The sequence below is a fragment of the Aedes aegypti genome, chromosome 2 (assembly GCF_002204515.2).
Source record: "Aedes aegypti strain LVP_AGWG chromosome 2, AaegL5.0 Primary Assembly, whole genome shotgun sequence".
NCBI lineage: Eukaryota > Metazoa > Arthropoda > Insecta > Diptera > Culicidae > Aedes > Aedes aegypti.
Window position 1 is genome coordinate 428,434,558 of NC_035108.1, and position 27,676 is coordinate 428,462,233.

The 27,676-nt window shown below is 35.8% G+C and overlaps 1 protein-coding gene across 1 annotated transcript; it reads left to right on the forward strand.

Moving 5' to 3' along the window:
• The first annotated feature begins 7,745 nt into the window (after positions 1-7,745).
• On the forward strand, positions 7,746-19,455 carry LOC5573896 (uricase). Its single transcript, XM_001654880.2, has 4 exons — positions 7,746-8,004; positions 18,170-18,466; positions 18,529-18,807; positions 18,881-19,455. The coding sequence occupies exons 2-4, from the start codon at positions 18,265-18,267 to the stop codon at positions 19,375-19,377; spliced, it is 978 nt and encodes a 325-aa protein (XP_001654930.1). The 5' UTR covers positions 7,746-8,004; positions 18,170-18,264; the 3' UTR covers positions 19,378-19,455.
• The last annotated feature ends 8,221 nt before the right edge of the window (positions 19,456-27,676 follow it).

The window sequence follows — 27,676 nt, forward strand, 5'->3', positions numbered from 1 at the left end:
CGGTACCATCAGCGACATCTGTTTCAACAAATCAATCAGAAGATGAGTGCATCCAGAAGGTCAACATCGAACGCTTCAACGAAGGGATAGCTGGAATAAAAGTGACTCCGATTAAATGGACGAAGATGGGTTACGTCAATTATCCCGAGAAAAAATACCGTGAAATCAACGAAGCTGTATGAAGAAACCTCTTCAAATTAGGACCTGAGGATGTGGAAAATACAGACTACGATGAGGTAATTATGAATATGAAGGAAAGGTTCTCGAATCTAGCCACGACAAGGAAAGAAAAATTATTGATTTTGTCGATGCTGCCAAGCTCGTGGTCTATTCAAGACGCCATTGATGAGTTCAAAACCAATAGAAATACAGCAAAAGAGGCAAAACAATTCAAAAATAACTGTCTTGCAACCAAAAATGCTAGGTCGAGTACTTCATTAACAGATGAGACAAAAGAAAAAATAATTCAATATTTTGAAGACGATGAAGTAAGTAGAGCTATGCCTGGCCAAAAAGATTATGTATCTGTAAAAAAAATGGAAAGCGTCAAGCAATCCAAAAACGATTAATGATGACTACTTTGAAAGAAGCGTATACACGCTTCAAGGAAATTAACGAAAATATTAAGGTAGGTTTTTCCTCATTTGCAAGCCTTCGTCCAAGGCAATGCAAGCTTCTATCCAATTCAGGAACACATGATGTTTGTGTGTGCACAACACACGAAAATATTAACCTAATCTTACATAGTTTGAAAAGAATCAATTTATCAAAGGATATTAAAATGTTAACTGGTAGTCTTTTGTGTGAAAATACAACATCAAATTGCTATCTACGATCTTGTTCGGATTGTCCAGATTCTTCATTATTGGAAAATACTTTATTCGCTGAGTTTGAAGAAAATTATATTGATCAGTTACACTGCGGAACACGTTTTTGTCTCCAGCACCAAAATACCGCTATTCACTTAATTAAGGGTTGCTGAATCCATTGCCGTTTTCAGAAATATCATAGCACGTCTAGTTTTTGAGATATTGACTGTTGAAAATGCAAAAAATGACTATTTCAGCCAACTTGCATGCAAGTTTGCCAGCTTGTAAGGTAATATATTGGCTTAATTTGCCACAGAATTCAAACTTTATGTGTATAACAATACTTATTATCAAAGTTTGTAATACTTTCGATGCGGAAAAGTTATTTTTTGATGGTTTAGAGAATGGTTGTATTTTGCCATATAGAAGAAACGAAGAATTTTGTATGGAGACGCCAAGCATGTTAAAAAAATCGGTTTAATCGAAATTTAATCGCGCAATTTCAATCAAATTATGTCTGAAATGAAAGTTCAAGTTCTATTTTGCATGTTTGGCGGATTAGATCACAAAAATTTTTGACAAATCGTACCTTAAATTTCATGTAAACATGAATATAACCAGTGTTTTATACAACTTTGGCGACCTGTAGCTAAAAACTGTGACGTGCTGGAACATTTCTGAGAATGGCACCAGATTCAGCAACCCCAAATCTACTAGAGACACATAATTTGATCCTTGAGACACGCAAAAATGTCATTTTTGTTACGCTGTGTTATCATTTGAGCAATGGGTGACCACGGATAGGTGTGACCTAGAAACTATTGTAAAACCTGTAGATGAGTTTGTGTCATTTTTTTGCTTGAAATCAGAAAGTTTAATTCCTCACGACTTTATTAAAACAGAGCAATCCCGCTTTTTAAAAAATACGAAAAATACATTACAAGATGGTGAATTTTTAGTCATTTGTGATTTTTCTGAAAACTATAGCTTTGTATTGCAAGATGAAGTGCAGTCCCATCACTGGAACGTACAACAAGCTACATTTCATCCATTCGTTATTTATTTCAATGGAAGTACGCAAATTGAACATTTTAGTTTTATTGTAATTTCCGAAGATTTAAGACACGACTCAGTATCTGTAAATTTGTTCATTGCCAAAATGATTAACTTTTTACGCGTTGATAAGGATAAAGAAATCAGAAAGATATATTTCATGTCTGATGGAGCAGCATCGCAGTACAAAAACCGTAAGAATTTTTCGAGCCTATGTCAATTTAAATCAAAGTACGGAATTGATGCAGAATGGCATTTCTTTGCTACGTCACATGGCAAAGGTCCTTGTGATGCTATTGGAGGAACCATAAAGCGCATGGCCACAAGAGCATGTTTAGCCAAAGAACGTGAGCATCCACTTAAAACTGCAAAAGAACTATTTGATTGGGCGAATCGCAGAAAAGAAGAAGATTTAACAAAATTATCATTTTGTTTTACTACTACTGAAGAGTACGAATTAACGGCATCAGAGCTCAGCGAGCAATATAATAACGCGAAAACGATCCAGGGAACCCAAAATTTCACTGTTTCATTCCATTGTCAGAAAATAAAATTAAAGCAAAACTATACTCGAACTGTACTGATAATGATGCAAAAGTGTTCGATATTGTGAAAAAATTGAATAACAATAAATAAATAAATAAGTATTAATAAAATGTTTTCATGATCTCATAACGCATACCTAAATCCAAAACTTTTAAAGTTTATATATAACATATGATCGATGAGTTTCTAGATCATACTCTAAAAAAAAATATCCTGGTAAAAAAAAAATTATTTTCGTGTAATCTGTTAATTCATTTTAATTTATACATATATACATATACATATAATATTTATACATATACATAATATTTATACATATAATATACATAATACTAATGAATACTTGAAAACGACTTGTTTAATTCACGCAAGGCCCTTAACAATAAAATCAGCAACAAACTGCGGTTCCCGTAATAATTTACACCGAAAAAAAAATTTTTTTTTCTATCAAATGTGAAAATTGTGACATGTTTGAAATGTCATAACTTTTTTGTTTATTGGTTTACCATCACCAAATTTTTATGGTAGATAGCTAATATAATGGACCGTTTTCCCTCAAAAAATTACGTTGGTATTCCGATAGGTTTTTGAGATATTTGAGTTTTTGTGTCAAAAATTATGTTTTTTAATGCAAAAAAAAAAAAAAAATTTTACTGTGTGTATTTTTTTTGGAATCTTTATTTAGTTGTCTAACTTTGTTTCTTTGGTTGTCTTATAATCGAACGAACCGTTTTTGCTGTGCAGCTTTTTGAATATTTTTGAACCATTTTCACATACACCCTTTTGAAAAGTTAGTCGTGACTCAACTTGAAGATTTGATATCGGAAAATGACGATTTAGATGGAACTGGAAAACTGTGCAAAGTTTCAGCTCAATAGAAAAAAATGAATTACAAAATTTACCAAATTTTGGTGCTGTTGCTTGGAATCACTCATCTACCCTAGATGTTCAAATTAAAAATTAACCCCGATGGTTTGCATGAGGTACCGTTCAAATTAGCGGGGGTACTCTATGTCCAAAAAGTAAAGAAAATTTCCATTACAAACAGATCATTGTATCAATCTTCAGGCTCAAAAAGCTCTATTAGGTCTAAAGCTGATAGGAAGACAACTTTGCCGAGAAACTTAAACTTGGGTCACCCTACATCAAAAAACGAAAAATGCTCTAAAATGGGCTTTTTGAAGAACAAATGTTTTGAATTGAAAATGGTCAGCATTGAGCAAAGTTTTAAGGCTCCAATACATCCTGACAGAAGTACTGATGTAGCCCTTATGTGAGAAACAACCTACGCTTTGGCTACTTCAAATCGCATTGGTATCTTCTGCATGATTATTGCTTATCGTCCAAGGAATGATGGCGCAGAAGACACCGTACGATTTGAAGTGATTTCGACGATCTTTGAGCGATTTTTTAAGATCGTCGTTGCGAGAATTTTTCGCGCAGGGCATAATAAATGCAAAGTAGAGAATTGTTGTAGATCTGTAGTGATAGATTTTTTATATTCTTAGAACATGTTACTGGCACCTATCGCTTGTGAATTTATACTGTTTTTTTTCTGAATGTTTTAAGCATGTTTAAAACAAGATTTTTTTTTAGTTGATATGGGGTTACATTGATCAATGATCTTTAATGTTGAAAAAGTCGCTGCTTTTTGAAACATGACCACTTAAGCGAGTTAAAGGAAATGGTGAAATACCTTAGGGTAACCATCTTGTATCTAAGAGATAAACAATGAACTTGTAGATTTCTATCGCACAACATCAAAAATAGAGATGTTATCTAACGTAGCGACACAAATTTAGACTAAGACAGCTATTTATTCACATGTTTTTCTCGTCACAAACTATGATTGAAATGTTCACTTTACCACACTTTACGCGTAAAAAAATGAACAGTTGTTGGGGGTAAAATGAACATCATACAAAATATGTGAGCGAAACGGACATTTTAGATTTCTGAAAATACATTCATAAATGATTGTAGGGTAGATGAATCAATAGTGGAGGTACTAAGCACGATTGAACTTCATTTAACCGCCTAAAGAAGCGCAATTACTGTACATGTTAATGTTATTACAGGACGTATCGACCATTGACTTTAGTTGCGGTATATTTTTAATTTGTGATCCTATAGTAGCGGTATTCGTCTATCGTGTACCAGTTTTGCCCACCCTAAGAAAAAAAATATGTTTATACATAAATCAAAAGACCTTTGATTACTGTCAATACGTTAAACGAAAGCTTTCCATGCTCAGCACGAAAAATATAAAAACTAATCAGAAACTTAGTTTTTGTATTAAAAATTGAGTGGCGAATACCACTTGCAACTGTATTCGTTTTTAATTTCGGTTCCTGAATTCACCACCTACGTTGATTTTTTTTACTATAATTTTCTGAGCAATTTTTGAGGTTTCTTAGAATATTTCCGTATCATCTTAAAGCAATTTAGCGAACACTGAACAATTGGCAACCATATATGTCGTAAAACGGTGTATAATCCAGGGTGGCGAATAACTGATACATGGCGATTTCCGGTACACCTTCCCTATAAGGAAGAGAAGCAACATTCATGCATAAAAAAAAATTGTATCGTTAAGGTGAAGATGAATCGAAGCCAAACTTCAAAGTTTCAAAAGCACAAATCTGGATCATCAAACATCCGTTTAAGTTGAAAACTTAATCAATTGGTTACTAGCTGGTGGTGACCATTAAGTTTCCAGCTCAAACGGGTGTTCGGTTCTTTAGATTTGTGCTCTTGAAAATTTTAGGATTGACTTCGATTCATCTTCACCTTAAATGATGATTCGAACTTCTTACTAAGGGAACATCCCGATCAATGTTACCCTGTTATACGGTATTTTTAACGTAGTTTAGTCTTATTTCTTAATGAATGACCTTGCAAAACATGTTTATTTAAGTGCCTGTGCAGAAATCTAATTTCCTTGCAGAGTTAGAACCGCATTAAGAAAAGGGGATCAAGTCTCTTGTGTGGGGAACTAAAGTTAGAAGCACCTGTGCGACACATTGCCTTTCTAAGTATTAGACGATATTGATCAATTTTCTAAAACTGATGGTCCGTGCTCAAGATCTCACAATAAATCGTAGCAAAATGCTGGAAGCTTACTGCGAAATCGCTCATCCGTATGACCTGACGTAAGTTAATGCGAATTGCATTTATATGGCAAATAATACACGAATCAACAAGGAGTGGACCTTATGAGTGGACCTAATCCTGTTGGGCTTAGATGTGCAACAATTTCCCGCGACCCGAATCCCGGATTGCTCACCTTGCTGGGTGTGACCAGTTTGTTCTGGGAACTGTTTTTCGCGTTGCTCTCCAGCATCGTAGGTAAGCCAGATGATATGCAAGCTTAGGCGAGGATCATTTCACCGCCGGGTGACAATTGTTTAATCTATGATAATGCGGTAACAATCCGTCCGGTAAACAGGTGGTTTTACAACCCGCTGACTGGTGGAGAGAAATTGTATCAGACAGATTAGAGGCTTGATATTTTTTCTAAGCATTTTTTAATCTGTTTTTTTTGGGAGGGAATATATGAAGACGTCATAAATCAGTGTTGTGTGTGATAGTCACAAAGCTTGAAATAGCCAATCTAGGTTGGTTCGTTTGTCATCAGGGTCAGCCCATTGCAACGAACATATTATGGGAAAAAACTAGAAAAAACCACTTCAGCTGGCAGATTCAAACCAACATGGTCAGTCCTCGATTCCACTTCCACTTTGTTCTGATCTACAATTGCTAAGGGTATGCGATATATCGAATCATTTCGTCAAATATCGTTCGAAACGGAAGACCGTGCAATTCAGTCGAGTAAATTTTTGATTTCTAAGGCCAACAGTGACATATTTGTGAAAATTTTAATTTCTTCGTGAAGTCTAATTGCTAGCTGTTGGGTGTGCTGATAAAAACGTTTATTAAAACTTATTTGTATTGTTTTACGTAAAAGTATGAAGCAACATTTTGATTCAACTGCCGAACTGTGTTCATTCTGCCTCATATTCCGAACAGCACAAATAAATCATATTGATAATTTCGCAAATAAATTAAGCGTGTTTTGAAGCCATTCTGTTATTTATGATGGATGTGAGTTCCATTTTCTAATAAAAATGGAACTCAGACGGCTTCTGTATTCAGTGTTAAGAATAACGGATTTGGCGAGTTTGTTCCGAATAAACTGCCTATTTTCAATACAACTAGGACTATTTCTGTATCATATGGCATGGTCTTTTTATCTTTTCGTTTCAGAGAGCAATTAATGGCGCTTAATCCAAAGCTCATCAGCTTGGGCATAAGGTGGAAATAACTGTGCCCCATACCTGGAAAACAAATGCGCATGGAATTGCATTGAGTGCACGCAACGCAATAATGGATGAGTGAATTATGATTTGGCATTTGATTCATTATTGTGAGCAATCAACAAGAAAAACATAACACGTGTGTGTTTCGTTACAACAGTCTGACTCATGATATCGTTCGTCCAAATCATAATGTTTTTCCATAAGATGAAAACACACTTATGAATTATGAGATCATGAGTCATTATGTTTTTTGATTCTGATTTCTACCCGAGACTCCGAATCGCCCGAAGTGTTTGAACCGCCTGCCCAGAACCAAATCCTGGTTTCACTACTGACAATGCTATAAATTTGTTTCGTTTCGTATCGACATGAACAAAAATGCATATCGCATACCCTAACTGCAATCAGGTATACATAAGTCAATCAATTACTTCATTTCTTACTCCATGCTTCGATGTTTCTTTTCTTTGATGCATTTATGCATCCCATTCGTAATGCAACGGTTCTTAGCTATGTACCGAACATCATTGCGGTTGAGATCCTTCATTATTGCATAATCCTTTTTGCGCCTTCCCGGAAGCCAACTTACGATTTTCCACTCACACAGTGCCTCCAAAAAGGCGATAACATCGAATCCAGGATTAACCAGTTCAGAACTTCTGCAGAAACGCCATTTTCCGCCTATAGGCTTACAAGTTGCTGATAGGTGATGTAGACGTAGCAACTCAGCAGCTTACACTATCAAATCAACACGTCATAAATGAAGATGGTTGGTCGTGGCATCCCCCTTTACCCAGAAGGGAAGATGATCACCAGCTATGGACCCGGGGGATGGACTTTGCCGGAGAAGTGTGGTATCGCAGGGCGGGGCAATTTGTTGTGATTGTGGTAAGGCTTTTGGTCGTAATCACCGGCAGCGCAGCACAAGTGTGGTAACCCGCGGCTGCTGATATGATGTTGCTGTTGGCACTGTCGTAAGCTGCCGGCGAGCGCGCGCGCGTTAAGAATTTAAGATGACGAACGGGATGCTGCAGTTCAGTTTCAGCTGTTGAAGAGAACGTTTCTCAAAGGAACAAAACCAAGTTTTTAGGAAGGCAAGGAGAAAGGATTGGAAGACAACCAAGGGATACAGAAGTGTGGAAAGTGGAAGTGAAATTGAAGACCAAGATTGAAGCATAACATAAGGCGAAGGTCAACCGAAAAGAGAATTTAAATTATAGCGCGGAGTGAAAGAAGACCTCAGAAAGACTACCGTACTTAATCGTACAGGCGTATAAGTAAGTGAAACATTTTCAATTTCATGTTATAAATTCTTGCTCAGTATGAAATTCAACTTATTTGAAGGATTAATGAGTGGTGAGTCATCGAAAGCATGTGATTTAGAACATTGTGGATCTCTGAATACACTTTAAACTGATTCAAGCTTTCAGTGTTTTGTCATATAATTAAATTGAAAAATAGTTCAAAAACTGTACAAAGTGAAAATATATCGAGCTGTATAGTGGAATATCTATAAATAAATGGAAACCGAATTTATTACTATACTATTCAATTCCACTAGAGTTTGTATCCTTTGGCAGATACGCGTAATTCGACCTCAACTTTAAGGCCGTCTACAGTGTCGTGAACTTTGATTTTCATTTATTTGTAAAAAGTGGAAAGTCATGACCAGTTTGAAAATTGTACAAGTGATTTAGTGCAAAAGTCTGAATTTTTATGAACATAGCGGATTATGGTTCAAGGATTTGCTAAATATAAGTACACTGCTTATCAGTGGGAATGGTTTAATTGTATTTAAAATCCGGTGGAACATCATTGTTCGAATACAGCTATTCTTCCGAGTGGGACGCTCATGGTAAATGCGTTCAATTCAACGTTCACTTGAATGAAAATGATGTGAACGCCTGGTAACTCACAAATTAACAAAAAGAACGAATGAGTTCAAACCTCAACTTGGGTGACAAAAAATCGAAAAAGTGAAATACCAAAACGTCGAAAGGACAATACGTCGATTGGTGAGAACTGGATGGAACGACAATTTCGTGGACGAATGATTCTCTTCCAAAGGAAATAATAAGTCATTATGTGTCAAACGTTATGCATATAAAATTTGATTGAACACGGTATAAAATGAGAAATCAGGCAAAACATTCCAAATCGCTTTTGAAAATTCACTGCTTTGGACGTTTTGCCGTTCGAAGTTTTGTATTTTGAGTCAACAGTCAAATTTTTGACATTAAATCTCCAACCCCAAAGCCCATTAGCTGTGAATTTAACCCTTCGATCGTCGCGCGGCAGAACCATCACCACGCTGATGCTGTGCACGATAAGCGAGGTTTTTTCACCACTGTTGTATAAAATACAACAGCGCGACGACTGAAGTGTGAACAGTTTACTCGAACTCCTACTTGGAAACCGCGTAGATGAAGTGCGTTCTACATGGGGAGCTTACTGTATACAGCCGTACTAATTTTGGCGATAAGACGTGAACTTGGAATCATCATTTGGGTTCAGAGTTAGGGTTGCACGCCGATGCCGGCGATCTTCTCACGCCGCCCCGTCGTTGGAAGATTTTTCAAACTGCTTTACTGTGCGTCGGTTATTTTGAGTTCTTGACAATCAATTTCTTGCAAGATCCTTACCGAATTACAGATGTAATCTATATACGATTAATCAATAGATTCATAATGGGTTCCTTAATAGAATTCCTATATCTCCAGCAAATTTCCATTGATATCTTTGGTGAAATCATAAAACTAAGAGTTAAGGAACAGATTCGACAAAGATCGATGTCCAACTTCTGATGAGAGCCTTAACAATTTTTTTATACTAATCGTTGTACATTTTTCGAAGATGTTCAAATCGGATTCCTGGTTTTAATATATTCTTGCAAATATATTTACTACATTCATAGCTTTGACCTTTCTAGCTCGGCGGGATTCTAGAAAGGTCAAGGACCAACTTTCGATAGATAGCATGTTTCGAAATTCTGCCACCAGTTGGCGTTAGTGAACTATACTAGTGGAAGAATTCCATCACATATTAGTCTTTGATCTACTGCACAACTTTATCGAAGACGGCACCCATATTATTGGACAAAACATTTGCAACTTTTTCGATTTTCCTTACAAAATGACCAAATTTGATAAGCTAGATCTCAGTTGTTTTTGGACCAATTCAAATAAAATTTTCGCATAATATCATACACCAATTGAATTTTAACATATAGTTTCGATTGATTTTCCCAATCTCAAGTTTAAAAGTAGTAACGGTTGAACAAAAATTAAATTTTTGGACGAAAAAATCAAAACTACTAATCTCATAACCTTATAACGACACAGAAAAACTATCTTCAGCAAACTTGTTCATCTCGTCAGAATCTACAACTTTGCTGAAGGTACCATGAAGCTATTCCTTCAATATGAGTCATATATATATTATATGACTAAATATGTCAATTATAAAAAAAAATCGTCAAAAAATCACTTTAGTCAAACTGTTGCTGCTTTTGAACTCGTGATTGAAAAAATCGCTCAAATATATATGTTATATGTTAAAACTCAAGTTATGTCTGATGTTCTGGGAAAATTTCATTTGAATCGGTCCATAAATAACAGAGATCTAGCTTACCAAAGTTGGCATTTTGTTTGAAAAATTGAAAAAGTTGCAAATGTTTTTTTTCCAATACTGTATCTAAGTATTCGAGATCTTGTGATATCCGGGTTGAAAATACTGCATGCTCACATGCGCCATTTGGTGGTAAAATTTCAAGTCAGTTGGCCTATCACATGTTTGTTCTTGGCCTACTAAGGCTGTGTACCGTTTGACCGATTCGTTTAACTTTTAGTTAAAATTTGACAGTTCGATAGTCATTTCCCCTTCGGGTAAAAATAATCCTACCCTGGAACATGGTTGAACTTCCCAGTTCAAAAGTTATTTTCTACTCCTGGAAATTCGAGAATAACTATCCATCTGTCAAATTTGTTCTGAAAATCTACTCGACTGTCAAAACTCAAATGGTTCGACCGCGAAGCTAAATTTAACCATTTGAGGGGCATTAGATTTTTTATTTTTAAAATCCATAACTTTTGAACAACTCAACTGATTTCCAATATATTTTTTAAGCTAAGTATGCTGTTTCGCTCAAGAAAAGTAAAGAAATTCATTGACTGAATGGGTCAATAAATTTCCTACAGAGAGCCCCCTTTGAAAATACGTTTCTTCTCAACTGCGTAATTTTCTGGACCATTTCTTGGAAGAAATTTTCCACGCATCGAGATAGGCGATTCCTCCTATTCTTGTCAGTAGCAAACCAGCCTTTATGGAATGAAAGCTTAAGATTTTCAGAAAAAAATATAACACCCTGAATATTTTTTTTTACATGAAAAAATATTGAAACTTAAAAGTAGATGGAGTACCGTATACCTTTTAATTCCGCTCCAAAATGCTTATCTTTGACAGATACGCGTATTTCGACTACCACTTGCATTCTTCTTCGGTGTCATTTACTCGTATCCGCTGTATACGGTAACTCCATCTACTTTTAAGTTTCTCTATTGAGATTCTGCTCAGAGGATTCGAACATTTATAAAGAGATGAAAAACTATAAAAATTTCTAGTTTTTTATATTTTTTTATATAAAAAACTCAGAGTTTTATATTTTTTTCTGAAAAGTTGAAATTATCAAGCTTTTATTCCATAAACAAAGATTGGAAATCGGTTGAGCTGTTCAAAAGTTTTGTTCTTTTTTAATAAAAAATCTAATGCGCTGAGACCTACAGTTCCTGCCGATAAATAATGACTGATTTTCAAAAAAATATATCTCAAAAACTAAAAAACATGCTGAAAAAACTAAAAAACATTGCTGAAAATTTGAAAGTAAACGTAAAATTTTCTGAACTTTGAAAAATGAGAACAACAATAGCCCCTTTGGTCCCAAGGCCTTCAAAACACGAAAAAACGGAAATTTTTATTTATTTTTCATGTTGAAAAAACAGCTTTTGTGAAATTTTGTATTGTTCTTGAAAAGTCAAAATCGTTAGCTTTCATTTCGTCCAAGAAAATTGAGAAACGATCAAGCCTGTGTAGTGTGTAGTTCAAAAGTTATGATTTTTTTTAAATAAAAATTTTGCAAAGTTGCGATTTGTCTGGTCAGCCTATTTTGGAAATGATCACCCTAATCAAAAAATCCAAAAACACGTGTATTCTTATTTCGGATAAGGAACAAAATAGCAGATTTTCACGGAATTCGGTGACTCACTAGATCGGGTTTTCATGGAATGGCTGTATATATATAATTACTCTCGTAAATGCCTTAAAACTGATACTTGATACAGGTTCAAAATCGTGGCTTGGAAACGTAGATTTAATTAACAAAAGTTTTCACTTTTGTTGTAATGTTTCTATAACTAATAAGTAATAATAACCCATATTTTATTTAACTTTTTATTAAAAATATTTAATAAAAATGCTCCTATGCCAGAGGACATGACATTTAGGGTTCTGTAAAAGTGGAATACCTTTATTGTAGGTCTACTGTATAACTAAAACAGTGATAAATCATTTACAGGGTGTTTACTATCTGGAAAAAAAAACCTGGAAAACCTGGAATTATCAGGGAATTCCGGCCACAATCAGGGACATTATTTTGAATTAGTAGAATGGTAAAATATACTGTTTTTGTGACACAAAATTTTAACAATAAAAAAATGAATTGTTTGATTTTTATTGTGTATTTTTTTTATATATCTTGACCTATTTTGTTGTAAATTTAAGTAACCACACATCATTGAGACTAATTGTCTATCGGTGTTAACAAATAAATGAATAAAGACTTCCCGTTATTTTACAGGAGTTCTTTCACAAAGGTTTATTCCAGGGCATTTGAAAAAAAAAAACGTTTTGACATTTTTTAAGAACCCCTACAATAAAACCTACGTCAATTTTTTTCCATTTATTTCAAGCATTTTCATAAGGAATAATTTTGAAAATTCATCAACGATTACTCCCAGGAATTGTGTCAAACATTCCTTCAGGCATTATTCGATGAAATATATTATAAACTTTTCCAAAAATTTCTCAATATTCGACGGTATTCTCCATTAAGTTTCTTCAGAAATTTGTCTCAGGATTTCTTCAGCATTTCATCAAAATATTATTACTGTGGTTCAAACATTTTTGGAATACTATTCCAAATAGCATTTCTATTTCTCCGATCATTTATACATAATTTACCTTTTTCCCGATCTTTTACAGGGATTCGGTTCGAATTTCTTAAAAAAAAGTCAGAGATTCTAATGTTTTTTTTAGTTATCTTATCAATTTATTATGAAAATCCTAGAAAAAGTTTCAACATGAATCCAGCAGATCTTTCAGATGTCATCGTAAGAATTTATCTAGGCATACTTAGAACTCACACAAGATTCATCGTTTTCTTTAGATTTCTTTAGAAATTCTTAAAAAAAATTTGAATAAAATTTTTTTCCAAAAAGAATCTAAAAAATTTCCAGGAGACATCCTTTGATAAATGATTGGAAAAATTCATTGAAGACTTATTTGTATTTTGGGATTTAGAATTTTTGAAACTGCTCTAAACGGAAATGTTGCAAAAATCCATAAGTAAATCAATGGATAATTTTCTGCAGATCTGTGATTTCGTGCTTTTCGCAGTCTAGGTAAATCAAAACTTTTCGTTCCCTAGACTTCGAGAGAAAAAAATCATAGTTAAAATCCTTACAGTCGAATATTCTTCCTTGAAGAATGAAACGCACATTGGAGGGATTCTTTAGAAAAAATCCAGATTACACTCATGAAGACATCCTGATCCTTAGAAAAAAATCTAGATGAAATGATTTAAAACGAAGAAGAAACAAACAGACGAAGGCACCTAAAACGAACTACTTGGAAAAATTACTTCCGAAGTTCGAGAAAATCACGAATCAAACTCCTAAAGAGATCTTTGGAGTAATATGTGAACAAAAATCTACAGCAAAACGAGCAGTTATACTTGCTGTAATGTTACGAGGAATTCCAAAAAAGTCTTAGAAATATTCTTAAAAATATGTCTGTTTAAATAAAATGGTCGTGGTTTCTTTCTTTTTATTTGTTTTTTTTTCTGGTAAGAGACCTTCTAAGCTGTTTTTTCCAAAACGGTCCAGCCCAGATTTCTCTAATTATCGGGGTACATCGTTGATGCCAATTAATCTGAATCCCATTGTAAGATAAGGACTTTTTTATTGAGTTTAAATGGAGTGTTTCCTTCATATCTTACTTAGATGATCAAAGATATTTTCAGATCATTTGATGAGCATTCTTGGTTTCGTGAAAATTAAAACAAATTCACCTTTTTTTTCTTAAGTTCTTCTTCTTCTTTCTGGCGTTACGTCCCAACTGGAACAAAGCCTGCTTCTCAGATTAGTGTTCTTATAAGCACTTCCACAGTTATTAACTGAGAGCTTTCTTTGCCGATTGACCATTTTTTGCATGTGTATATCGTGTGGCAGGTACGAAGATACTCTATGCCCTGGGAATCGAGAAAATTTCCTTGACGAAAATATCCTCGACCAGTGGGATTCGAACCCACGACCCTCAGCATGGTCATGCTGAATAGCTGCGCGTTTACCGCTACGGCTATCTGGGCCCCCTTTTTCTTAAGTTCTTTACACATTTAGATCAAACAGATATGTTTGCCATTGAAGTGCAAAATACTTCGAAATTAAACGTTGCATTTTTTCGTTTAATTGTTTCAAAGCCGAACTCCTTTGAATCAATTTTGTCATCTAAATTAAACAATCATCAATCATTTATGTATTTTGGAGTATTTATTGAACCTGGAATTATTTTTTAAAACCTGGAAATATCAGGGAATTTTATATCAGTAAATGAGTAGACACCCTGAACTATCAACTACAAACACCGCCTCATTTTCCCATTAAAATATCCTTATTAGTTTCTTACAAATAAGTAATCCAAATTCTCTTGTACTGGCTCGAATGCTTTGAATACATGAATAACAACACCTGCCAAGTGCGACTAACGGAAAGTATCGAAATTTCGTTGGAAAAAATTAAATTAGTGTATCTATTTATAAATTGGTGACAAAATAAAGTAAAGGACCTTTTATTTTTTCTAGATCTTCTTCATGAGCTGAAATCAGGCACCCATCGTTAGAATTCTAATTTTATGTCACTGATCGCTAATTTTCGATAAAACTTAAGGGTGTTCCTTTCGGTTTTCTCAAATTGGTAGACCTCTCGTACGCCAGCTAGCTAAACAGTCTACGTAACCTTACCTTGTTTTTATTTGTAGCTTCTAAATTCGGCATGCTGAGTGCTATCAAGGTGAAAACTTATTCTACTACTTTAAACCAAGATGGCGTCAAAATCCAAGATGGCCGCCAGATTTTTTCACTCAAAATAATACTTCTATTCTTCATCTGACTCGAATAATGCACCAACGATTGAAAACTTGTATCGTTGTAGTACAAAAATGATGTTTGCATTGATTGCACTCGCCATATACGTCAAAATCGTAGAACATGATTTAGAAAATCGTTCATTTCATAGAGTAAATACCATTGCTCACCTAGTTTCTGCAGCCTATCTTTCGCAATTTTTCCTCAGCTTTCTGATGGTGGTTTCAGAATTAAAAATTAGCGGTGCGCTAATGGTGAAAAAACGATTTTTCTAACAAAATTCAAGACGGTGGCCAAATTCAAAAGCGCCGCCAATTTGTTTTAACTTCAAATGAAAACTAGCGATCAGTGATATAAAATCGGAATTCTAACGATGGGTGCCGATGGCGGCCTGGTTTCAGCGAGAAATGCTCACATATGATATTTATTATTATTGTTTATTAAGGAGGTTTTAACAACAAAGTCATTCGCCTCCATCATATGATGTTAAAACCAGCTTATTTTATTGAAAAATGTCAATGTAATTTGATTTGAGAAACAAGTTTTAAATACTTGAATGCTCTCCGATTGTTTCTTTAGGGCTTCTCAAATCCAGCATATTTTTAATGAGCTACATTATACAAAGCTGTTTGGTTTTTTATCCCTGCAATATATCGAAAACCTTCTCCCTACATTACATTATCTGAATTACATACAATAATGTGATTAGGATACTCCCTACATTTTCTCCAGAAGTTTATTTCAGAATTCCTACAAGAATTATATCTAAAAACTAGAGATGGGCAAAACGGCTCTTTTTAGTAAGCGGATCCGATCCGAATCACTCGCTTTAATGAATCGGATCTTTTGTAAGAAAGGAACTGAACCGAGCGAACGGATCCAACGGTCCATTCCTCGTCGCTAAAATTATGCTCTTTGCCGCTGATGTGGGCACTTTTCTCTTTATCTTTCATTTGCCCGGTATACAAGTGGGCGGGCAAATTTGTCTGTCTATGCTGAGAGCGCTCAGAGAACGGAGCAGCAGCAAAGTGTGCTTGCATGTGTGTCGTAGCGCGCAAAGCAAATCACGTATCAAGCGTTATAATAAAGCCGAGATAGGAACGAAAGAGAATATGAGACAAGTATCAGTTCCTTCTTTTCACGGGTCATTTTTATCTGATCCGTTGTGTGACTGCTGATCCAATGAACCGACTCTCAAGTGCTTCGGTTCTTTTGAACGGCTCCGATTAATGTTGCCCATCTCTACTAAAAATTTCTCCATGGTTTTCTAAATAAGTTCTAAAAGAAAATTCTTATAGAATTCATTTCACGGTAATATTCCTTCAATTTTTTTCCAGTAATTCATCCAGTTGTTCATTTAGGAACCCTTCTGTAATCCCTCTAGTGATTCAAACAGAAACATCCCTTGAAGATTTCTTCAATGATCTGTTTCAGAGAGGGTATCCCAAACATTATCGACCAAGGGGATGTGTGGGATATTTTCAGACAAAAGTTCAGAAAATTCTTAGGATTGTTAAAAACAAGGTTTAAAACTACGATTACTTTAGGATTTTTTATGGAAAACATACGAAATATTCAATTTTGTTGGAAGTTTTATTAAAATTTGATTTTTTGATTTTTTTAATCTACTGAAATTCAACAGTATGATGCGCTTGCATGCAAAAAGTATTGATGCAAATTTTGAGCCCAATAGCTTTGAGAAACTCACCCATAACGAAAAAAACGTAGCTGCTGAGATTACAACAATTCACTCTACTTAATATATATGAATATTAATTACTCAACCAATAGGTATTTCCTTGAAAATTATAATACAAATCGCACAAACATTAAAAATCGTTCTGAACCCCCCGATAGAACATTCCCATTTTAGTCCCAAATGAAAAGGGAGGCTCCAAGGTTTCATTTGGTGGGTATCTTGGAGGTCTTTATTGTTTTAGATAAAATTTTGAATCTTATGAATTGTAATTAGGTTGTGTAACTTACAAATGTATGAGCCTTATTTGTAATACAAAGGATTGTAATCCTAACGGTTGCAAAAGAAAGGGTCGTTTAAAGTGGTTGAAGTGTATTTGCGTGTAAAACAAAACGCATTTTGGAGGCGAAATTTCGATCCCCTTCATTTGACCATACGAAGTATTTGTCAAAAAGAAAACCCCATTCAAGTAGAGTAAGCAGATAATGACCACCTTCTAGATTGATTGCCCCTCTTTGAGATGACACAATGTGCCACTGATGCACTCAACCCGACCATAAACCAGATCACACCAGAATGACGAGCGGGAAACCGGTTTTACGCGAACGTCTTATTCAGTTGTAATGCACTAATCAGGCTCTTTGACCTCTAGAACGGCTGGCTCTACCTAGCCGTAAAGAGTGTAACCCATTTTTTTTGTAGACACATCACTAGAACTGCAGCTGATGTGTTTACAGTTTGAACTGATAAGAATAAACCTTTCGACGCAACGCGCCGTTGATCGATCATGAGATGCGGCATGATCGGAATTCAGTAGAGCGTACCGTAAACAGGTGCTGTATGCATCCTGACGATGGGCGATTACCTCTTTGTAGATACTTTCTATCTGCGGTGCGGATGCGTGTGTTCGCACATGTCAAATGCTACTCTTCCGTAACGGAGTGTGGACTACGTGAATATAAAATCTCCCGAGTGATAACCGGCCATGTCAAATGGTGAAGGTCGGATGAATAATTGCTTACGATCGACCGCATGCGTCCGTTGTGAGGGGCCTGTTCTTCGTCATCACTTGATTCGGCAATCAGACTATTTGGTCCGAATTTAGCAGCCTTCCAAGGCGAAACGAGATTACTCGAACGACTTTTTTCGTGAACCCATGATTAGCCTTATCGTTGCGCGGAGACTAGGAGCAGAGTATCTACGTAGTGGTTCGGGAACAACACTTAGACATTCTCTTGCGTATGACTGTGCCTTGTTTACAGCAGTTGTAGATCCTGACTCAAATAATATTTGTGTTGATTGAATACCATATTTTTCAATATGTTTTTCGTAGGAAGATCCCCCGGTGACGCGAGGAGGCAAACGATCGGTGACGTGTCCAAACTATTGGCATAACAACAGCAAACAGTTCACGCCCCACTCTTCAAGATGATGTCCAGAAAGCTGGTTGAAGAATCACGCGACGCCGGATTTCGTGACGTACCGGATCACTACAAGATAAGCAACTACGGCTATGGCAAGGACAGCGTTAAGGTGTTGCACGTAATGCGCAACGGGTTGGTTCACAGTATTAAGGAGTTCGAGGTCGGAACCAAGTTGAAGCTGGCCAGCCAGAAGGATTACCTGCAAGGTACCATTTGAAGGTGGTAGAACAAACGAGCTTTGGAGATTGACCAAATTCTTTCCTTGCAGGTGACAACAGCGACATTGTCGCTACGGACTCTCAGAAGAACACGGTATATTTGTTGGCACGCAAGCATGGATTGAAATCACCGGAAGAGTTTGGAATTCTGCTGTGCGATCACTTCTTGAACAAATACTCCCACGTCAACGAAGTTTCCATTCACATCGATGAGTATCCTTGGTCACGAATGGGCTTCGGCAAGGGACCCTACCAGGATCTACACAACCACGCGTTTGTGTTCACTCCGACAGCCATTCGGTATTGCGACGTTACTCAGAAGCGAGGAGGTACGTAGAATTGGACTTACAAAATGCTTTTACAAACCCAAAACTTCCTAACCGTTCAATTATTATTCTCCAGATTCGATGCCCACGGTCATCAGTGGCCTCAGTGACTTGCGCGTGCTCAAAACGACCCAGTCGGCGTTCGTGAACTTCGTCAACGATGAGTACCGTTCGCTGCCGGATCAGCACGATCGCATCTTCAGCACCGTGATCCGTTCCTCCTGGCAGTTCTCGTCCGTAGCGGGAGTGGATTTCGATTTCTGCTGGAACAAGGTCAAGCAATGCATCCTGAACACCTTCGCTGGTGAAACCGAGAAGGGTATCTTCTCGCCAAGTGTCCAGAATACCCTGTACCTGGCGGAGAAGCTGGTGCTCGAAAGCATCCCGGAAGTGTCCTCCATCGATATGACCATGCCCAACAAGCACTACTTCAATTTTGACTTCAGCAAATTCCCCAAGCTGGTGCAGGGAGAGGAACTGAAGGAGGAAACTGTGTTCTTGCCGGTGGACAAGCCTGCCGGAATCATCTATGCACAGTTGGACCGCAAAAAGGTGACGAAGAGTAAGCTGTAGGTTTGTTAAGGGTGTTAGGCATATAAGGAAACTTAAGAATCGAATTAATCTCGAATAAATTGTATTAAATTTTACACATATTAGGTAGTTGAAATTGTATTCCATCAACCGAAAAATCTTGTGTAGCTGTTTGTACGAATTCAATTCTAGACTATTCTTAAAAGAACTTTCATTACAGTTGCGTGCATAATCCCTATTTAAGTTCCTGGATGACAAACCTGTAATTCTCGAACCCTATAGGATTCAATAAAAGTCGTCTTGTGCGCGACCTGGTACGAAGCTCTTCGGTTAACTTTCCATAATTTCCATGATCATGGCCAGACCATCATCACCTTGTATAATGCGAGTTTGGCTTTAGCCGGTTACGGAGTCCGTAGAAAGCCGGATTTCGCATTGCAAAACATCTTATCTTCTTCCGCTTCGTTAAGAAGTTCGATCACCGTATCACCGTATAAAGACCACTTTCACGTCCGGGTCCACGCTATATGTAATTTGTTTCATGATGTTGATCATGAGTACAATGATCGCTGTCTTTCTCTAGAAAGACACAAACGTCTCTTCCACTGCTCGACTATTAATCCTAATAATGTCACTTGCTGGGGCCCAGATAGCCGTAGCGGTAAACGCGCAGCTATTCAGCACGACCAAGCTGAGGGTCGTGGGTTCGAATCCCACCGGTCGAGGATCTTTTCGGGTTGGAAATTTTCTCGACTTCCTAGGGCATAGAGTATCTTCGTACCTGCCACACGATATACGCATGCAAAAATGGTCATTGGCATAGTAAGCTCTCAGTTAATAACTGTGGAAGTGCTCATAAGAACACTAAGCTGAGAAGCAGGCTTTGTCCCAGTGGGGACGTAACGCCAGAAAGAAGAATGTCACTGCGTTTAAATCTCCAAACAGATGATTAGTCTGTAATTTGGTTGGTCCTCTTAGAATCCAGCTTGGGTATTTATCGTCGTATTACTATTCAAATGGTCTCAATTTGTTAAAAAGAATTTCAGTAATGATTTTGTTCGTCGAATACAGGAGCGTTGTCATTCGAAGATTTGCGCACTGGGTTTTTTTCTTACGCAAAGGGCAAATAAGACCATCCTACCAACTAGTAAGCAGTTGTTCTTACTTCCATATATTCAAACTGATACTGCGAATGTTTTTAAAACTGCTTACTACTGTGTTAGAAAAGCTCAACCAGGAATTAGTTCTTTCCATCAACCATTTTGTTCTTCGGCTCTTCAATCGACTTTTTGACCTCATCTACCGTTAGAGTTCACACAGCTTCTTCATCATCGTTGAACCTAATTCTGCTACGGATCCTCTTTCGTTATCTCCGTTCAACAATATCTCGAAGTGCTTTTCCCACCTTACGGCCACCATTGTTTTATCTGTCGCCCTTTGGCACCTCTTGTCAAACCAATTGTTACTTGGTCTTCGATGAGCTATCCCTTCCAGCGCTACTCAAAAATTTAAAATAAATACTTAAACGTTACGTGACAAATGGATGTTGCAAAACAAAATAATAGAATGGATTATTATTTTGTTCAAATTTTACAAAGAATATATCATGAATGTTGAATCATATGTAGGGTAAATTATGTATTTTGGACAGGCTAAGGATATGTCTGGAAACGGCGATCGATTAACTGCATTAGATACAAATATTTTATTACGTAATGTTACTTATCTGCTTAATGTCCCATTGTACCTTGAGTTTCTGAGGATAAAAAGCTTACAAACTGTAGTATTAGCTTCCATAATAGCGTTTTTTGGCGGCTTGTCTGTCATACATTTTGGACACCTAATATACATTTTGGACACCCTTATGTGAATATAATTTGGACAGAGGCGTTATCTCAATATCCATACAATGGTTTCTTACAAAGACGCTTATATCATAAAACTTTAAGAGTTTACATGTGACTTATGCATTTTTTCGCTTATTGGATGTGTATATTAGTAAAAATTAATAATTTGATTTAATGCAAGCAAATATCATCAGATCCACGAAAAATGCCTGCAAGTATGCAAGCATGCGACATTCCAGTGTGTTTCATCAGATGGCCAAATTATACCAACTGAACAAAAACCATAATGTATTTTAGACAACACTTGATTTATGCCTTATATACTCATGTTAAGATTTTAAATGACCTTAGCTTAAATTTTAGACATATTTAATCATGTTTCCACTTTCAAACTTTTTATAAATGCCAATTCTGAGCGCTATTATTGCATTTAATGTATGTTCTTGAAATGCACATGCTCTTGCATTCGTAGGTTTCACAGATGTTCTGTAGATACAATTTATAATTTTTATATTTTTGAAGCCAATTTGTAATTGTTATGAAAATGGACATCATTAATAAGTAGCATAGTGTATTAATAATGCAATACATGATTTCCCGTACATGTTTTCCTCACCATTTCATTGGAAATAAGCATAGCACGACTAGCCTGTCCAAATTATATGCATGTCCAAATTATATACGTTACCCTATATGAAATTGCATCATAAAAAATTCATCGAATAAGTACTTAAAACGAACAGGAACGAATTTGAACTTCTTCAAAAAGTCATCAGCGATTCCATATGGTGACTTTTTTTTAATGAAAACTTTCTAAGAACTCTTCCGAAAAATTTTCTACGCATTCTTCCGACATTTTCCATAAAAAAAAAAATAAAAATAATTTTACAAGTTTGTTAAAAATTTCATCAAAAAATTATAAATTTTAACATGGATGGATTTAGAAAGTAATACATGGATTCAATAAGCATAAATCATAACAGAATTTTTGCAAAGCCTCATTTGAAACGTATTTTGTATGGTTTTATTCAAGTATTTTCTCTTCAAGATTTCTTTATGGCACTTCAGATCAATTTTCAATACAGTTTTGTCTCAAATTCCGAACTGACTATTCCGAACACTTCGATTTTGTATAACGAGTTGGTTGAAATGTATCATCAAATTTCGAAGAAATGGCAGTCAACTGCAACTCAATTTCTATGTGTATAAAACTAATTACATAATACTTTTGGAGCTGCAATGATTATCTAGTTCGATGCTAGTGAAACTAGTTTAGATGAATTTATTTGCTAAGTTGTACCGCTTGTCAAACAAACAGTTATTATGCTGATTAGTGACGTAGGTACACATTTTGTAAAATTATTTGCCTCGAACATATCTAATCTACATTAGAGTGATTTAAACTACAAAAAGTTTGAAAATCCAATCTCCCATATCTTCATCACAATTGTAATGATAGAAATAGAGTTCTGTGAAATTTTCATCATTTTTGACGGTGATTTAAAGGTGACTCAAGGACGAATTAGATTTATATGGAAATTATTATGGATAAATTTTAAAAAAAATCTCAAAAGCTCTAATGTAAGTAAAAATCTATCAAATCAAAGTGAAAACTCATTTTTCATATTATAATATACGCAGTTGTTGCAAAGATCAAGTCAATCCGATCCGATCCGATAATTTAGTTCCTTAAGCAATTTTTTCTCAATAAGATCGCAGCAGGCTGTGGCGCGAATTGGCTGCTTTTGTTTATTTCTGTCACGGTTTTCATCGTTCCGCGATTTTCGGCTCCGTGATTCGGCTGGTACAGCTTGTGTTTTGCATTTTCTTAAACTTTACCGCGAATCTTAGAATATTGTGACCGTTTTTCTGCTATTTGAAATTTCCATTTCATTCCATCCAAATTGAATTTGGTTTAGTTTTACGTTTAAAGTGTTTCCTGCTAAAAAGTGAAAATTGCATGCTTGTGCAGCTCGTGAAAACAGTGACATGATGAGAAGTTGAGAAGCATGTTGAGCATACGACACAAAGGCAAAATGTAGCTTATGGATTAAAGAACAGATGCGGGTTTAGTTTTATAATACAGATAATGAAAAATAAAGAATAGACAGTGTAACTAACAATGCAGGCTGAACGAGAAGCAAGAAAACTGGGTGAGAACGTTCTTTTTAATTCTTTGTGGGTTATTATATTGTATTGCCATCGTATATCTAAATAATGGGGTGGGATGAATTGTAAAAATCAAATTTTTATTCCATTCCAGAGAGCGAGTAAAGGCGCTTAAGCCTTGGCTTTAGAGTCAGGACATACGGAAGAAAAACCTGTGTCCCATCCCAGGAAAAGGAGACCGGACAACAATGAAGTGTGCACCAAAATTCTTAGCAACGCCACTTCCAACGATTTTACTTAACCCTTCAAATGAAACGGTTGGTACGGTTGTCCCCGTTTCATCCTTTGTAAAATTGAAAAAAATGCGTCTATCATGTTATTCATACGTGAATAATCTGATATCCGTGAGTTTTTCAATTATCTTCAAACCCAAAGTCTGCACAGTGGGCCTGGCCATTTTAATATTTGTATCATATCTTTGATGTGCTGCAAATATTAATGCTGACAAGAAAATATCTGAAGAAATTTCGATATTTCCAGGATGCTTTTCAATATTGGCTGTGCAAGCACTTAGATTAGATTAGATTAGATTAAGCAACTTTTTTCATTAATGCTTAAGGAATAAGATTCGATAGTTTATAATAGTTTTTTGGAAGTATTACATTAGTTTCTTCATATAATTCTTCACATAAACCAGTGTTTCCCAAAATGAGCGAACTCGCTCCCCTAGGGGCAATTTCAAAATCCAGGAGGACGATTATTTGTTAAATGGAATTTGGGGGCGAAAAGACTGAAAATGGGATAAACTGAAAACACCGATTCATCACATTTGTAGAGTCCTCAAAAATATCATAGCACATCTGGTTTTTGAAATATTGGAGTTAACAATACAGATTTTGCCTATTTTAACCGACTTTCATGCAAGTTTACCAGCTTGTACGGAAGTCAGCCACAGTAGGGCTCTTAAAATTTAAAAATGTTTGAAATCCCAATCTCCCATATGCTCCTAACCATCCTTACCATAAAAATAGTGTTCTGTGAAATTTTCAGCTTTCTTGGTGGCAGTCTTCAAAAAATCCCTTTCCAAGAGCTGCTGAGATTTAAAATCACTAGAGCAAGATTTGTTTCGCGCGCATTTTTGGTTCAAATCCAGGCATGCAATGAATCATGCCACGTGTATGGGAAGATTGAATCCCAGGATTCAATCCTTGATCACTTGTTTGATACCAAACTAAATCGAGTCAACATTGATATTTCTGGCAATGGTTACTCAAAATTTCTGTGTGACATGACGTTTGGTGCATGAGTCTATCATCAATTTTGGACAGCCTACTGGTCTACATATATGTACTGTAATGACTTCCCACTTAGACGGGACTCCTTGCTATTAATCAGAGAATATGAATAAAATGCTATCAGAATTTAATATTGACTTCCGCAAGTGCTGTGACGGTCAAATATTTGAATTAACACACATTTCCAAGGCTGATAATGACCGCCAATAGGGCCACCCAGTGAACCACGTATCGTATAAGAATGTGCATCCAAAATCACATATTCGTACGTCAGAAATCAGAATCGCACAAGATGCCAAATTAAGCGCTATCAATGTCAACATAAGTTGCATATAAATCCCCAATACGATCCATATACGACAATCTGTGTTGACAACAAAACATGTCGTAAATAATGCAACATAGAATCAAGTTAAGTTGTATAAACTGACAGATCATATATCAATCCAGAAAGCATCGTATGAAATCGCAATAACTTAGCAAAAATTGCCACCCAAATTTGGTATTTGCTGACGATGGGCCTCAAAGAACAACATAGCAAGTGTAGCTGTACATGAAGCATGTATTAATATTGGCAAATAATCATTTATCTAATATGTAACCATTAGTAGTACAGTGGAAAGGAGTCCGATTCCAAATCCAGAGGTCCCGCGTTTGAGACTCGCTGGAGACTTTTTTTTAATTTTCATCCAAATTTTGTGGCATCGTATATCTGATCGCAAAAAGTCTGGAAAAGTCGTGCCAAGTACGCATATAGCCTCCACTTTGGTAGGTATATAGCCTTTTCATGCATTCTATACGACTGAATTGATTCATATAGAACGATGTATAACAAAAGTTATACCAACCAAAATGTTGACTGGGCAACCTATAGGGTGGTTTGATACAACTCCTGAACATTTCTGACGACCGATATAATTGTTTTGCTTTCCTTACTACTCTCGTTCCATAAATTTGGTTCATCCCAATCCCCATTGAAACGTCAAATATTCATATTTGACACAAGGAACCTTTCGTACTATTTCATCCGGGGAGCATGCTGTATTCTTGCATTCAATTGATCTCCTGTGCGCCAATGACAGTGATTCAATCCTGAGATTGAATCCTGGAACAAATCTCGCAGGCTAAATTTAAAAAAAAAATCAGGATTCAAAACGATCCCGCTCATTGAGATGAATTCAAAGCATGCTTGCTTAAATCTTGGAGCAGAAGGATGATCTTAAAAGACTGCTTGGTGGGATTTGAGGTGAAGATGAATCATATCCAAACCTCAAATTTTCAAAAGCACAGATCTGGAGAACCAAACACTCATTTGAGCTGAAAACTTAAAAAAGTTTTCAGCTCAAACGGATGTTTGATTCTCCAGATCCGTGCTTTTGAAAATTTGAGGTTTGGCTTCGATTCATCTTCTGCTTAAAGGTGGCCCAAAGACAATGTAGGTTTATATTGAAATAACTATGGAGAAATTTTGAGATATGTTCCAAACACGCTGGTACTGTAAATGTAATGTAAATACAAACTTGTTATCCTCTAGTAAAAACTTATTCATCAAACGATAAAAAAGAAATTTGCTGAAGAGAGAAATTTAATCCGACTGATAGCAGAAGAGATATTCATGAGTTTGTTTGCTATTATTTAGCTTAATATGGGATTATAGCCCTGCTAACATGTACAAAAATCCCAAACAAAATTAGCTCAAAAGGAGGGGACGGACCTGGTGTATTGGTTAGAACACACGCCTCTCACGCCGAGGACCTGGGATCGAATCCCATCCCCGAGATAGTCACTAAAAATTTCAGTGACGACTTCCTTCGGAAGGGAACTAAAGCCGTTGGTCCCGAGATGAACTAGGCCAGGGCTAAAAATCTCGTTAATAAAGATAGAAAAAAAAGTAGCTCAAAAGGGATTTGTTTTTTCAGCAACATCCTTCATTAAGGTTTGAAGAATGAGTGTTCAATATGGGATGATAAGTTTGTGCTTACATTACAGTACTTGCGTGTTTAAAACATTTCTCACAATTTCTCCATAGTAATTTCCATACAGACCTACATTGTCTTTGAATGGGAGATTGGATTTTCAAACATTTTTAAAATTTGAATTGCCCTATTGCCACAGTAGTCAAGCTTCATGAGTATAACAATGCTTATCAATAAAGTTCGATGCTAAAAGGTTTATTGTTTTACAAAAATATTGTATCTTTCCATATAAGAGAAATGAAGAATTTCACATGGAGACTGCGAGCATGTTGAAAAAAAAAAACGATTTTATCTAAATTTTAATCGTGTAATTCAACCATACTTTACCTTAAATGGAAGTTAAAGTTCCATTTTTGGATTTAATTTGCAGTCTCCTAACAAAATTTTTCATTTCTCTTATTTGGGAAAACACAAAACTTTTCTGAACCATCAAAACATATCTTTTGAGTGTAGAAAATAACGTTACATTATTAATCGTCAAATTCTACATTGTCAACTGCCAATATATCAAAAACTAGACGTGCTATGATATTTTTGAAAATGACAAATAATCCAGATACTCTAAATTAAGTAAACAGCTATGTATGAGACTGAAAAGTGTTCCACAGTGTTATTAGTATTGGGGTTCACACAGACAATGTCGCCATTTCACAGTATAATAAATCATCTCGAAAACAAATTCAAAGCCCCCCTGAGCAGTCTTTTGGTTACGCCAATATTAGATCTTGTAGTTCTTATTGACTGTTTTTCCGGAAGTTCTTTAATAACTGAGAACTTACGTTGTATTCATCAAAATTGGCAGTAAAATTCTCCAAAGATTTCTGAGCATGTACCAAAATGAAAATTCTTCAATGTGTAACAAATTATGTTCGTTGATTAAAAGTACTTTATTTCAGGAAGTTCTTGGGTGACCGTGATTTTCCACCATCGTTTTTTTTAAATGTATTATTTAAATTTAATTGAATTACCAAAAGCGCATATTGCATGGATAATTATCCATTATGCGCCTTATTAAGTATGTAGGTTCTAAGACGTTTATTCCAAGAAGTTCTTGGAAGAATCAGAATATTTCTTAAATGCAACACAACAATAATGGATAAGAGATTCAAGGATG